We start from the raw sequence: 14993 nt of genomic DNA on the forward strand, positions 1-14993 counted from the left end.
AAGTAATTATAATTTTAAATAAAAATTTTAAAAATATATATGAGAGGATAAAAATTAAAATTACTTTTATAAAGATTTTGATTTTTCTCTTATGTAAAAAAATAATTATGATTTATATCTATTTTAATTCTTATTTAGATCAATTAAATGTAGCATAATCCCTACCACCAAGATCAAGTTCATCTTAATTTGAGTAATTACCACTCCAATGGTGAGTTAATTAGTTCAAGGAATCAAGGAATATGGACTTTCATTATTATCTTAAGACCTATTTTGATTTTAGGTCATCACCATCTTATTTGTGGGTTGGCCAAGTTATCAAGGAATATGAATTTTCTTAAGGACAAGACTAAATATGTTAGTAGTGGGAGCAACCACCACTCTAACAATGAGGTTCTTTACTTGATTATACACTTAACTTAGATTATGAAATTGGTCTACCCAACGTAAGGGCTTTGATCTTGTCTTAAGCACTCTCTAAGTTTAAGGCAGGGAAATAAATTTGAGAGGAGCTCTACCTAGTTATAAAATCATAACCTCCACAATATAAGCTTGATACTTATGAGATTAGGACACCTAACAAAGGATATTTAGTCCTAAGGGCTTTACATTTCCTAAACTATTGTTTGCCTTGAGTGCTCAATGTTCTTGTGATTACATAAATGGTGAGTAATGCTCTTTAAAGTCTAAATACAAACCTATGTCTATCTAATGAGCATTAAAAAGTAAAGTCACCCAAAATATTTTTGAGTGTTTAAGATTATCCTTGATTGTTTGCCCTCTCTTTGAAATTTAAAAAAAAAAAAATGGAATAGGACAAGAAAAGAAAAAGAGACATAGCTTGTTTCCCTAGATGGGTACGACACCTTGGCAATGTTTCAAGTGTAAAAAGCCTCCATTGCAAGATTGGGACATCCCTTGTGTTGTTATGTTGTAAAGGCCACCTTAGTGATCCTCAGATTAAAAATTGATTCTAAGGGTGAAGCCCATGTTTGTGTAGTCATTTCAATGCTGAATGTGAAAAACAAATGATGTATGATTTATTTTAAAAGGATGTCAATAGGTTGTGTTAAACAGAAATCTAGCCAAAAGAGATGCAAATTGACCTCATGGAACATCATTTTGAATTTCTCTAGGAAGAGTGTTCTTGAAAATGATTTTTGACTCATGGATGGAAATATGTTTATAAGTGGAAAGTAACTAACATTCTCACTGTTTTATGGTGTCATGAATGAGTCTTCTCTAGGCTTAAGCTTCTTTGTTAGAGTGTTGATAATCATTTGTTTTTTACCTATTCATATGATAAATTTAGAACGTTCCCCAATCTCTATGTTTATTAATTTCGTCTACAGTTAAGCTCTTGGTAGCATCTTTTATCAATATGAATCAATACTTGCTCATTGACTAGAAGATAAGTGTGTCATCCCTATGTTTCTTAACTTTGTTGAATCACTTTTTGGTCTATGAAAAGCTTTTTAATGTGTTTCTTGTGATCATTCATCCAATTTTTTTGCCCAAGTCATTTTTCAGTAGGGTGTCAATCAATCTACTAAATATGTTTTCCAAGAAATTTTTTTAAATGGATTTTCTAAAAATGAACGTGGATTGACTTTTGAAACATTCATCTCTCATTCTTTGTGCAAAAACTCATTCTCTTCTTGCATGAATTCAAAAAGAAGTCGAGATTGAGCTTGGTGTGGACTCCAAGTGTGCTCCGAAAGAAGAAGGTGAGAAGGTAAAAATGAAAATATTAATCAAGAGGTCCGGGAAGGATTGGTTGACTTGAGTTGGGTAAAACCTTTTATTAAATTTTTATTCTTCATAGTGGATGTTTTCGATCAGTGGTAGGCCTATGGTTTTTTATCTCTTCGGAGATTTTTCATATAAATTTATAGTGTCTCATTATCTCTCTTTTTTTCCTTAACATCAGTTTTCAGTTTCAACAATTTATTATAATTTTGATTGTCTATTATTTGATTGAATGATGAAGAGAAATGACTATGAATCATCTTTGCAGTTGTTTTTGATTGTTGATCATTGACATTTTGAGGTATATTGATATTGTTTTTATCATAATTTAGTTTAAGTTAATTTGAGTTTGGGAATGTTAGATCATGTACATGTGAATTGCATTTTAATATTATTGGGGAGTATTGTTGCATTCATATATGTATGTGATTTATAATTTATGTTTTTAAGGTTGTATGAAGAGAAGAAAAATATTCAAAAAGTTTTTAAGGTTTGCTAATTTGAGCTGAGAATTTGCTTAATTGGTCAAAACACCCATTCGCCCTCTTCTAAGTGTAAATTTGAATCCAAATCTAGATTAGGCATTGATTTATTTATTTTTAAATCAAAAGCTAAAAATATATGTAGATAGATAAAAAAAAAATTCATATATTCAAATGACTATATTTATAATAAATAAATGAATAAATAAAGATCGGAAATCCTCGGATGTAAGAATTAAACAAACTAGGAAACTAAATAATTGAACAGCTTGGGTGTGGTGGAGAAAACTAACAAAATGTTGCAATGCGGCCTTCACCATCGGTCCCATCTGGACTATTGTGGCTGCAGTGCTGCGTGGTGTTGGAGTTGGACTGTTCTGGCTGCAGTGCTACACATGGTGTGGATGGCTGGAATCGGATTCTGGCATAACATCTATACGTATATATTTATCTTAGGCATATTTATAACAAATTTATGACAATGGTATTAATAATTCATTTTTGTAGCACTGTTAAAAAATAATATTATGTAAAAGTGCATGGTAAGAGACACGTGATGCAGTAATGGCCTTTCCGAATGGGTCGTATTTGTCAGCTATAAGCCTATAACGCGTCGCCACTGTTCAATTTTGATGGTGAGATGCCGTATGGCCCATGGCCCCATACGCCTATGGCTGCCTTAGAAATAGTCAGCCTAATTTTACCTTCCACGTGTAGCGTACCAGTAATTAGCTTTTGATTCAAAAGACTGACAAAAGGAAATTAGAATAAGACAAATTGAGGTTTTTACACCCAATTTCATAGCTGAGTAAAAAGTGAACTATAAGACATAAAACCAACAAATTTTGAAGGTTTTAGTTTTAGACTAAATAAAATACTGGAATAAACAAGATAATAATGATAAAAAGAAAAATAATCGGATTCAAATTTATTTTATTTCCTTTTCCTGCTTTCGTTTACATTTTCAACCTTCAAAATGGAGCATGAAATTTGGAAGCAATCCAAGTCAGCGGTTGGGCATTTGAGAAAGGAAAGTGTCATAAGACGGGGTACTATGAGGTATGGAACTATTCAAACATGGTGTCCCTAAAGCTGTTGCTTGTCTCCACTATGATGCCGACTTTGATGAACAGGTCGTGCATCAACCCACCTGCTACTATTCCCCATCAACCACTATAAATAAGGTATGAGGCCTTCTCACTTCGGATCAAATCTACTTGCTTAGCAATAGCACACAGAAAGAAACAGACCGTCTTTTCTAGGGGTTTAGATATATTGTGAAACAGTCTCATAGAGATCTCCATTCCTCCTCTTGCACAATCAACAGCTAAGACTAAGAGGGAAAATGGGCTTGGCAGCTGGGAGCTCAAGGTGGCCTTCCTGTGTTTCTCATGCATTTATTCTTGTTGCTGGGCTATTGATTCTCTCAAACATGCCATGTGAAGCTCAACTTTCTTCGTCATTCTATGATAATGCCTGTCCAAGTGCACTCAGTACCATCCGGACAGCCATAAGGACTGCGGTATCCCGCGAGCGTAGAATGGCAGCATCTCTGATTCGTCTCCATTTCCATGACTGCTTTGTTCAGGTATTCATTAATTCCCATATTTCCAACTCCATTTGGTTCGGTCAGAAATTTTTTTCTTGGTGAAGAAAGTTATTAAATCTTTGGATTAATTATATTTCAGGGCTGTGATGCATCAATCTTGCTTGATGATTCCCCCACCATTCAAAGTGAGAAAAATGCACCTAACAATAACAATTCAGTTAGAGGGTTCGAAGTCATAGACAATGTCAAGTCTCAGGTGGAGAACATTTGTCCAGGCGTTGTATCCTGTGCAGACATTCTTGCAGTGGCAGCACGAGATGCATCTGTTGCAGTAAGTATCATTTCTCATTAATTTTATATTACCCTCACTTGATTAATCTTTATACATCAACTTCATGATGATATTAATTTAAAATTCTGAATATGTTTCAAATTAAATAGGTTGGGGGGCCAACATGGACACTGAAGCTTGGAAGAAGAGACTCCACCACTTCAGGCCTCAGCCAAGCTGCAACTAACCTTCCAACCTTTAGAGACGGCCTGGACAGGCTTACTTCCTTGTTCAGTAGCAAAGGTTTAAGTACAAGAGACATGGTTGCTCTTTCAGGTAATTGGAACCCTCAACAGGTCTTACTGAATCACTACGTAGTGTTGGAATTGTAGTCACTTCTCACCCTACACATGGCTGCTAATTATAAGCATTTAATTCATTAAAATATGCAGGTTCCCATACAATAGGCCAAGCAAGATGCGTGACCTTCCGCGATAGAATATACGGCAATGGAACTAACATTGATGCTGGCTTTGCTAGCACTCGGAGGCGCCGGTGTCCTGCTGATAATGGGAATGGTGATGATAATCTTGCACCCCTGGATTTGGTGACACCCAATTCTTTCGATAACAATTACTTCAAGAATCTCATTCAAAGAAAAGGCCTCCTTCAATCAGACCAGGTACTTTTTAACGGAGGATCTACCGATAGTATTGTCACGGAGTATAGCAAGAGCCCTTCAACTTTCAGCTCTGATTTTTCATCTGCCATGGTAAAAATGGGAGATATCGAACCTCTCATTGGCTCTGCTGGAGTGATAAGAAAATTCTGCAACGTTATAAACTAATTTTTCCACGAGGTGTTTCATTCAAAATCCAAGTGTCAATATTAATGTTAGTCGACTAACTACGTTTTTTTTTTTTTCCTTTGTCTTCGTTGGTACAGTCAGTCTCTGATTTTTGTATTTTATAGTACATTGTTACTGTTGTTTGTCGGCATTGGGAAAATTCCCTTATTAATTTGTATCAGTCTTCTACTCTAATTGAAATATGAGCATCCATCTGTTGCATATATTAGTCATGCATCCTTATTTTTGGATTGTGCGCATCGTAACGCTTATGCTGACTATACTAATATCCTTGTCTAAGGAAACAATTAATGCCCTACATTATCTTTAGTGAGTCTCATGCGTGTACTGTGGACCAACGGTCGCACTCATAATGACTGACACTAGAGTCCTTAACTTTCCCTTCACTGCTTTGGCCAACCCAGTTTGGACCACGGGATTGTCTTGTCCTCTTAACTCACCCTGCCCTCGCCTGTCTATTCGAGCATTTGTAAGCAACAGGGCAACGAGGCAATAATAAGAAGGGTTCTTTCTTGCCCCAACAAGCCTGGACTTGGCCTTAGGGTAACCGAGGAGATTGACACACTCCTAAGCATAAATACAAAAACACTGCAATTCCCCCATTAATTTTACTCCAAGTAAAATTCAAATCGAAAGACAATTAGTAAATTCATAAAATGAGAATTTAAAGTGGAACAATGACTACCAAATTGTTGAACTTACACAAAAAGAATGCCTGGTGGCGAACCCAAGGCAACAAAACCAATTGCCTGGTTCTCCCCAAGTTACTAATTTAAAAGGCGTCACCGTCTGTTCTTTGCTGCAACTCACACTCAACCACTTGATGGTGCTCTCGACCCTCATGCTTCCAATTTATGAAGCCATGGATGGAGGCAATTTTGGGAATAATATTTTCACAAATATTAGACATCAATTTTTTTTTTTAATAAGATATAAATAAGTTTTCAAAGTAAAATGTTAATGAATATTAAAAGCATTTTTTTGTTGACTATAAATAGGACTTATAAATAAATATTAAATGGGTTAAAAATATAAGGCAAAGTTATTATTTAAATTGTTCAAATTTTGAAAATTAAATTTAAGTAGTAATAATAGACTCTTTACCCAAAGATTTGCCTAAAGATTTGTTCGTTTTAATTATCTTGTCAAGTATCATTAAAATTAGTTTACTAAAGTTTTCAAGATTGGATTATTAATAAAGAGAAAATATATATACAAGAAAAGAAAAAGATTAAAAAAATTATAAATTTTGTTTTTTTAGAAAAAAATAAAATAAAATTGACCATATTATAACGAAAATTTTCCAAATGGTCGAGGTGGGACTTCCTACAAATTCATCATTTTTCAAACCAATGGGTCCCATTAATACCTTATCTTGGAATCGAAGCAATGGACAAATTGAGGGTGCCCTTTCTCCTAGGAAGAAGGTGTGTTGTCTTAGAGATAAGGACACAATTGGTGAAGGTGACTTAGGTTTAACTATAGGACCTCAATTAAGTCTTAGGTTTTATGCCTTGGATGCGAAAATTTCTACACAGTCCACTTTGTTTTCTAAGTAGTTTTCCTAACTTCAATCACATATGGAAAAAGGTTTCTCTCTAATTAATGGAAAAATACTCTACAACATGGATCAACTGCAAGCTCTTGAAGATTTTGTCCACAAGCATCTCTCTTAGTCATGTTTATAGATTATCATTTTTTTTGGACATCTTACTTTTGTTTTCTAGACACTTTGCATTATTTTGGACAACTCTTAGGTGACATTTATTTCTTTCTTGGACAGGAAGGGGAGACATAATTATACATGGATATTACATATTGGATGATGATCATAATCATTTTTATTTTTTATTTTTGTATATCTATGGATACTTGACATGGTATTGAATCCATACTTATTATCTTTGGACATATTTGATCATTTTGAATGAAAATAGTTATATGTCTGAATGTGGCTATTCTTGTGAGAATTCATTTGAAATTTATGGAGATTCTTGGAGATATTGTGTACATTTAATGGTTTCTTATAAGTGCAACTAATCGTTTTCTTGAGATTTAATTGCAGGTTTTGTAGTACCTAAGGTGTGGTTTCGAGTGAGGTATGAGAGTTGGGTGGGGCTTACTTGCTTGTACTCATTCGTATTGTAAAAGGTTTTGCCCCAGAATTGCCAAAGAGGGAGATTGTGAGTGTTGTAGTCAAGTTGGTAATTCCAGATAAAATACCTAAGTGTCTACTAGTTATGGTTCTCTAAATTCGTTGTCAAACTACTTGACTTATGAAGATCAAGTCACTGGATTTGCTAAGAGGCCAAGGTAAGTAGCTGAGTTGTGTTAAATGAATTTGAATCAACCTTATGTTCAAAATATTGATTGTCTTGAACCATTTTAAAAGAGTTATGGAAGCATAGGAAAAATATTTTTGCTAAGAGTTTTATGTTACCCTGTTTCTCGATCGATCCAAGTGTAAGGGCAAATCGATCCAAATTACTCTTTTTTGTTATCCTTTTCCATCCATTATATTAAGGGTTTTATATCCTTTTAAATTAAAATCCTTCTATTTTTGGATATGAGATAGCAGCAGTCGGTTCTTGTGCTCTTGATTCCCTTCCCTTTTTGAAGTTGTTGCTTTCCAAGAAAATCTCATGCAAGTCTTCAAACAATTTTTTAATGGATTTTTTGAAAAGAAAAATGGGTTGAGTTCTTTGAACATTCATCTCTCAATCATTTTGGGTTTGGATGAAAACCCATTTTCTTCTTGATGAAGCTTTAAGCAGAAGGCCGGAAGGACTCCAAGCATGTTCCTGAAGATGAAGACGTGGTGTAGAGGTGTGAAGATGCTTGTCAAGTAGTCCGTGAAGGATTGGAGATCTTGAGCTAGGCAAATTCTTGTACACCTTAATTGTTTTTCATAGTGGAATTTTTTATCAGTAAGCCCATGTTTTTTTTTTTTTTTTTTTTTTTATCTCTTTGGAGGTTTTCCACGTAAATTTTGGTGGTCTCATTGTCTCTCATTCTCCTCTTAATCTCATTTTCAGTTTCGAGTTATCTTAGACAATTTGGACATCTAAAACTTGGTTGAATGTTGAGGTAAAATAGATATATGAGTTGTCTTTAGGTAAATTGAATGTTGTTTTTGAATATTGTTCATAGGTATATTTGAGATATTATACTCTTGTTCTTAATTAAAAATTGTTTTAAGGAATTGTGTTGGGGAGCGTTGGAATATGTGCATGTGACTTGCCTTTTAATCTTGTTGGGGAGTGTTGTTACATACATATTTGCATGTGATCTCTACTTTGTGTTTGGAAGTGTTTGTAAAGAGAAGGAAAAATTGTAAAAATCTTAAGGTTAGATAACTTATGTTGGGAGACCTTTTAAATTGGTCAATAACACCTATTCACCCCCCTTTAAGTGTGTTTTATCATTGAGATTCACCTTTCGGTTAATTTGATGAACCATGTTTACATCTACAGATAAGAGAGAACAATTCTATTATGTCATATAAAATATTATAAAAGATATGCAAAATTATATATAATTATTATATTTTAAAATACCTCATATTTTTTCATTCTTTATATTTACATTCTGAACTACAAGTAAATTTGAATCCAAATCTAGATTAGGCATCGATTGATTTATTTTTAAGTCAAAAGCTAAAAACATATGCAGATAGATGGATTCATTCATAGAGATAAAGAAATTTCATATATTCAGATGAATAGATCTATAATAAATAAATAAATAATAAAGATAGGAAATCCTTGGCTGTGAGAATTAAACAAACTGGGAAATGTATTTATTTATTTATTTTTTTCCATTATGTCTTGGTGCCATTAATTGAATGGCTTGGTGTGGTGGAGAAAACTGAAAAAATGTTGCAATGCGGCCTTCACTATCGGTGCTATCCGGACTATTGTGGCTGCAGTGCTGCGTGGTGTTGGAGTTGGACTGTTCTGGCTGCAGTTCTACACATGGTGTGGATGGCTGGAATCGGATTTCTGGCATAACATCTATACATATGTATTTATAACTAATTTAGGACAATGGTATTAATAATTCATTTTTGTAGCACTCTTGAAAAATAATATCATGTAAAAGTGCATAGTAAGAGACACGTGATGCAGTAATGGCCTTTCCGAATGGGTCGTATTTTTCAGCTATAACGCGTCGCCACTGTTCAATTTTGATGGTGAGATGCCGTATGGCCCATGGCCCCATACGCCTATGGCTGCCATAGATATAGTCAGCCTAATTTTACCTTCCACGTGTAGCGTACCAGTAATTAGCTTTTGATTCAAAAGACTGACAAAAGGAAATTAGAATAAGACAAATTGAGGTTTTTACACCCAATTTCATAGCCGAGTAAAAAGTGAACTATAAAACATAAAACCTATAAATTTTGAAGGTTTTAGTTTTAGACTACATAAAATAATGGAATAAACAAGATAATAATGATAAAAAGAAAAATAATCGGATTCAAATTTATTTTATTTCCTTTTACTTTTTGTCGTCTTTCTTCTTGTAATCTGCTTTCGTTGACATTTTCAACCTTCAAAATGGAGCATGAAATTTAGAATCAACCCAAGTCAGCGGTTGGGCATTTGAGAAAGGAAAGTTTCATAAGGCGGGGTACTATGAGGTATAGAACTATTCAAACATGGTGTCCCTAAAGCTGTTGCTTGTCTCCACTATGATGCCGACTTTGATGAACAGGTCATCAACCCACCTGCTACTATTCCCCATCAACCACTATAAATAAGGTATGAGGCCTTTTCACTTCCGATCAAATCTACTTGCTTAGCAATAGCACAAAAAGAAAGAAACAGACTGTCTTTTCTAGGGGTTTAGATATATTGTGAAACAGTCTCATAGAGATCTCCATTCCTCCTCTTGCACAATCAACAGCTAAGACTAAGAGGGAAAATGGGCTTGGCAGCTGGGAGCTCAACGTGGCCTTCCTGTGTTTCTCATGCATTTATTCTTGTTGCTGGGTTATTGATTCTCTCAAACATGCCATGTGAAGCTCAGCTTTCTTCGTCATTCTATGATAATACCTGTCCAAGTGCACTCAGTACCATCCGGACAGCCATAAGGACTGCGGTATCCCGCGAGCGTAGAATGGCAGCATCTCTGATTCGTCTCCATTTCCATGACTGCTTTGTTCAGGTATTCATTAATTCCCATATTTCCAACTCCATTTGATTCGGTCAGAAATTTTTTTCTTGGTGAAGAAAGTTATTAAATCTTTGGATTAATTATATTTCAGGGCTGTGATGCATCAATCTTGCTTGATGATTCCCCCACCATTCAAAGTGAGAAAAATGCACCTAACAATAACAATTCAGTTAGAGGGTTCGAAGTCATAGACAATGTCAAGTCTCAGGTGGAGAACATTTGTCCAGGCGTTGTATCCTGTGCAGACATTCTTGCAGTGGCAGCACGAGATGCATCTGTTGCAGTAAGTATCATTTCTCATTAATTTTATATTACCCTCACTTGATTAATCTTTATACATCAACTTCATGATGATATTAATTTAAAATTCTGAATATGTTTCAAATCAAATAGGTTGGGGGGCCAACATGGACACTGAAGCTTGGAAGAAGAGACTCCACCACTTCAGGCCTCAGCCAAGCTGCAACTAACCTTCCAACCTTTAGAGACGGCCTGGACAGGCTTACTTCCTTGTTCAGTAGCAAAGGTTTAAGTACAAGAGACATGGTTGCTCTTTCAGGTAATTGGAACCCTCAACAGGTCTTACTGAATCACTGCGTAGTGTTGGAATTGTAGTCACTTCTCACCCTACACATGGCTGCTAATTATAAGTATTTAATTCATTAAAATATGCAGGTTCCCATACAATAGGCCAAGCAAGATGTGTGACCTTCCGCGATAGAATATACGGCAATGGAACTAACATTGATGCTGGCTTTGCTAGCACTCGGAGGCGCCGGTGTCCTGCTGATAATGGGAATGGTGATGATAATCTTGCACCCCTGGATTTGGTGACACCCAATTCTTTCGATAACAATTACTTCAAGAATCTCATTCAAAGAAAAGGCCTCCTTCAATCAGACCAGGTACTTTTTAACGGAGGATCTACCGATAGTATTGTCACGGAGTATAGCAAGAGCCCTTCAACTTTCAGCTCTGATTTTTCATCTGCCATGGTAAAAATGGGAGATATCGAGCCTCTCATTGGCTCTGCTGGAGAGATAAGAAAATTCTGCAACGTTATAAACTAATTTTTCCACGAGGTGTTTCATTCAAAATCCAAGTGTCAATATTAATGTTAGTCGACTAACTACGTTTTTTTTTTTCCTTTGTCTTCGTTGGTACAGTCAGTCTCTGATTTTTGTATTTTATAGTACATTGTTACTGTTGTTTGTCGGCATTGGGAAAATTCCCTTATTAATTTGTATCAGTCTTCTACTCTAATTGAAATATAAGCATCCATCTGTTGCATATATTAGTAACGCATCCTTATTTTTAGATTGTGCGCATCGTAACGCTTATGCTGACTATACTAATATCCTTGTCTAAGGAAACAATTAATGCCCTACATCATCTGTAGTGAGTCTCATGCGTGTACTGTGGACCAACGGTCGCACTCATAATGACCGACACAAGAGTCAGATTTTTTATAATAATACAACAGTTTTAAAAAATAATTCCTAAATTATCATATTAGGAAAATTAATTCAAAATCTACCGTAGTTTTATCCAAGTAGAAAAGAGGAAAAAAATTGGAAGTGAAAAATTATCTCTTCAAAAGATGATTTAAAAATATATATATAAAAAAAAATCGTATTTCCAAGACACGATTCCAAATTAGAAATAAATGAAATAAGAAATCAAGAGATCATTTTCAAAAAATTAAAATATATATATATATCTATGTGTGTGTGTGTGTAAAAAAATATATAAAAAAAAAAATCGTCTTTTCAAGACACGGTTTCAAATTAGAAATAAATTAAATGAGAAATCAAGAGACGACTTTCAAAAAAAAAAAAAAAATATGTGTGTGTTATCACTTCTTTTTTTTTTATTCTTTATTCTATTTATACAATAATACAATTATTAAAAATATATATTATAAAAAAAAAACTACTATCAATTTTATATGAAAATTGAGTTAAAAAAAATTGTTATTAATTTATTAAATAATTATTTATAAAATAAATAATTTTGTTTTGTTTAATTTTTAAATTAATTTTATTATATAAATTTTAAGATTAAAAATATTAATCTTTAAGTTAAAATTTCACAGTAAAATGAATTAAAAAAAAGTTAAATAATTGTAATTGTTCTTAATCTTCAATTTTTCTTTAAATTAATGCAATTAATTACAACAAATAAAATTAATTAATTTAGTTTGATATTGTTTCTTATTTATAAGATAAATAATATTTATCTATTTTTTGTTTATGTGAAAAATGATTTTATAAAAAATAAATTTGTTATTAATTTATTAAATAATTATTTTAAGAATATAATACCTAGTCATTGAAAATGTATGATGGAACCATTTAATTAGAAAAAATAGACTTGTTTCTACGTTTATAAGTGATTATCAATAAAGTAAAAGTAGTTGAATTTTATGTTTATGATTTATATTTTAAGAATATTTTTATATAAAAAGGGATAATTGTGATATTTAAAATTAATTAATTAAATAAAAATCTACTTCCAATTGAGAAGCTCTCTCAAACAGGTCTTCCATAAAGCCTGCGTATTTCATAAACTCATTCCCAATTTTTCCTTTTGTTCCTCTCAATTTCCCACTCCAAAAGCCTTTTTTCGCCCTCATTTATTAGTCATTAATCATAACTTCTTCTCTAGAAGCATGCCCACTTCTTATCTCATTTCTTATTGCTTTAATTTTGTATTTATTATTATTATTAGTTTTTATGGAAATCATCTCTTCATTGCTTTTTTTTTTTTTTTTCAAGAGACGATTTTCAATTACTTAATTTTTTTTTATGGAAATCATCTTTTCAATAGACGATTTTTTATTGCTTAATTTTTTTTTTATGAAAATCATCTCTTCTAGACACAATTCTCATTTTTAATAATTTAAAAAGATGATTTTTTTTTATAAAAAAATATCATAAATCATCTTTTGAAGAAACGATTTAAAAAAACAAATATCCTTCTCTCATATCTGGTAAAAACTATCGTAAATTTGTAATTATTTTTTCTATTACGGTAATTTAAAAATTATTTTTTAAAATTACCATACTCTTATCAAAAATCTACTCCTTAACTTCCCCTTTACTGCTTTGGCCAACCTAGTTTGGACCACGGGATTGTTTTGTCCTCTTAACTCACCCTGCCCTCGCTTGTCTATTCGAGCATTTGTAAGCAACGAGGCAATAATGAGAAGGGTTCTTTCTTGCCCCAACAAGCCTGGACTTGGCCTTAAGGTAACCAAGGAGATTGACACATTCCTAAGCATAAATACAAAAACACTGCAATTCCCCCCATTAATTTTACCCCAAGTAAAATTCAAATCGAAAGGCAATTAGTAAAATCATAAAATGAGAATTTAAAGTGGAACAATTACTACCAAATTGTTGGGAAGACAAAGTCTCAGACCCCAATTTAAACTGGAAGTAGTTGAAATTGCACAAAAAGAATGCCTGGTGGCGAACCCAAGGCAACAAAACCAATTGCCTTGTTCTCCCCAAGTTACCAATTAAAAAGGTGACCAGCACCATCTGTTCTTTGCTGCAACTCACACTCAACCACTTGATGGTGCTTCTTGACTAAGGATGGCAATGGGGCGGGGTTTTTCAGGTATCCGCCCCGCCCCGCCCCTAATGAGACATGGTTCAATTTTAATAAACGGGTTTGGGACGGGTTTGAGATTTTTTTTAAAAACCCGGGACGGGTTCAAGTATTGCCCGCCTTGCCCCACCCCGTTCCAATTATATATAAAATTAATTTTAAATTAAATTTAGTTTAAATTTTACAATTAATTTAATTTAAATTTTTATTTTACTATTTTTAATATATTGATAATAAAAAAATATTTTTAATAAAATAAGTTATAAAAAAATATAATAATTTAATTATTTATAAAACATATTTATTTTCATGCAATTAAAAATTTTAAAAGTAATTTTTTTATAAAAAATATTTAAATTAAAAAAAAAAAAAGTTAAACAGGGTGGGGTGGGGTGAGTATGAGAATTTATCATACTCGCCCTGTCCTATCTCGTTTAATTTTTTAAATGGGACGAGGATGGGAGTTGTTTCGAATAAACGAGACGGGGTTGGGATGGGGGTGACCCACCCCGAACCCACCCTATTGTCATTCCTATTCTTGACCCTAATGCTTCCAATTTATGAAGCCATGGATGGAGGCAATTTTCAATAGACGTATGTATGGGAATAATATTTTCACAAATGTTAAACATCAATTTTCTTTTTGTTTTTCTTTTTTTTAATAAGATATAAATAAGTTTTCAAAGTAAAATGTTAATGAATATTAAAATCATTTTTTGGTTGACTATAAATAGAACTTATAAATAAATCTTAAATGGGTTAAAAATATAAGACAAAGTTATTATTTAAATTGTTCAAATTTTGAAAGTTAAATTTAAGTAGTAATAATAAAATCTTTACCCAAAGATTTGCCTAAAGATTTGTTCATTTTAATTATCTTGTCAAGTATCATTAAAATTAGTTTACTAAAGTTTTCAAGATTGGAATATTAATAAAGAGAAAAAAAATATGTGTATATATATATATATAAGAAAAGAAAAAGAATAAAAAAAATTATAAATTTCTTTTTTTAAAAAAAACTTGACCATCCATATTAAAAAAAAATGGGGAGGGAAAATTGAATTATTATAAAAATGTACTTTCCTCAAACTTTGATTTTAATTTTTTTTTTTAAGGTTTTTTTCTCATATTTTCCTTTGGATATTCAAATATAAGAAAATATAATTTTCTTTTATTGGACTCCAATAAAGAGTATGTATCCAATGCATGAAAATAAATTTTATTCAAAAGAGTTTTATTAAAAAGTAAATGTAATTGCTAAAAGTGTTTGATCAAAATTCT

The 14993-nt window shown here is 32.7% G+C and overlaps 2 protein-coding genes across 2 annotated transcripts; both read left to right on the plus strand.

Moving 5' to 3' along the window:
• The first annotated feature begins 3457 nt into the window (after window positions 1-3457).
• Window positions 3458-5116, plus strand: LOC100247600 (lignin-forming anionic peroxidase). The gene is made up of 4 exons (XM_002269133.4): window positions 3458-3819; window positions 3920-4111; window positions 4222-4387; window positions 4504-5116. Exons 1-4 carry the CDS (start codon window positions 3577-3579, stop codon window positions 4896-4898), a joined length of 996 nt encoding a protein of 331 aa, XP_002269169.1. The 5' UTR covers window positions 3458-3576; the 3' UTR covers window positions 4899-5116.
• Window positions 5117-9724: 4608 nt separating this feature from the next.
• On the plus strand, window positions 9725-11379 carry LOC100252708 (lignin-forming anionic peroxidase). The gene is made up of 4 exons (XM_002269109.4): window positions 9725-10088; window positions 10189-10380; window positions 10491-10656; window positions 10773-11379. The coding sequence occupies exons 1-4, from the start codon at window positions 9846-9848 to the stop codon at window positions 11165-11167; spliced, it is 996 nt and encodes a 331-aa protein (XP_002269145.1). The 5' UTR covers window positions 9725-9845; the 3' UTR covers window positions 11168-11379.
• The last annotated feature ends 3614 nt before the right edge of the window (window positions 11380-14993 follow it).

Source organism: Vitis vinifera, chromosome 1 (assembly GCF_030704535.1).
Source record: "Vitis vinifera cultivar Pinot Noir 40024 chromosome 1, ASM3070453v1".
Lineage (NCBI taxonomy): Eukaryota > Viridiplantae > Streptophyta > Magnoliopsida > Vitales > Vitaceae > Vitis > Vitis vinifera.

Coding starts and splice junctions, on each gene's coding strand:
- LOC100247600 (XM_002269133.4), top strand. CDS start 3,577: ATGGGCTTGGCAGCTGGGAGCTCAAGGTGGCCTTCCTGTGTTTCTCAT. Junction 3,820..3,919: donor TCCATGACTGCTTTGTTCAG/GTATTCATTAAT, acceptor ATTATATTTCAG/GGCTGTGATGCATCAATCTT. Junction 4,388..4,503: donor AGACATGGTTGCTCTTTCAG/GTAATTGGAACC, acceptor TAAAATATGCAG/GTTCCCATACAATAGGCCAA.
- LOC100252708 (XM_002269109.4), top strand. CDS start 9,846: ATGGGCTTGGCAGCTGGGAGCTCAACGTGGCCTTCCTGTGTTTCTCAT. Junction 10,089..10,188: donor TCCATGACTGCTTTGTTCAG/GTATTCATTAAT, acceptor ATTATATTTCAG/GGCTGTGATGCATCAATCTT. Junction 10,381..10,490: donor CACGAGATGCATCTGTTGCA/GTAAGTATCATT, acceptor CAAATCAAATAG/GTTGGGGGGCCAACATGGAC.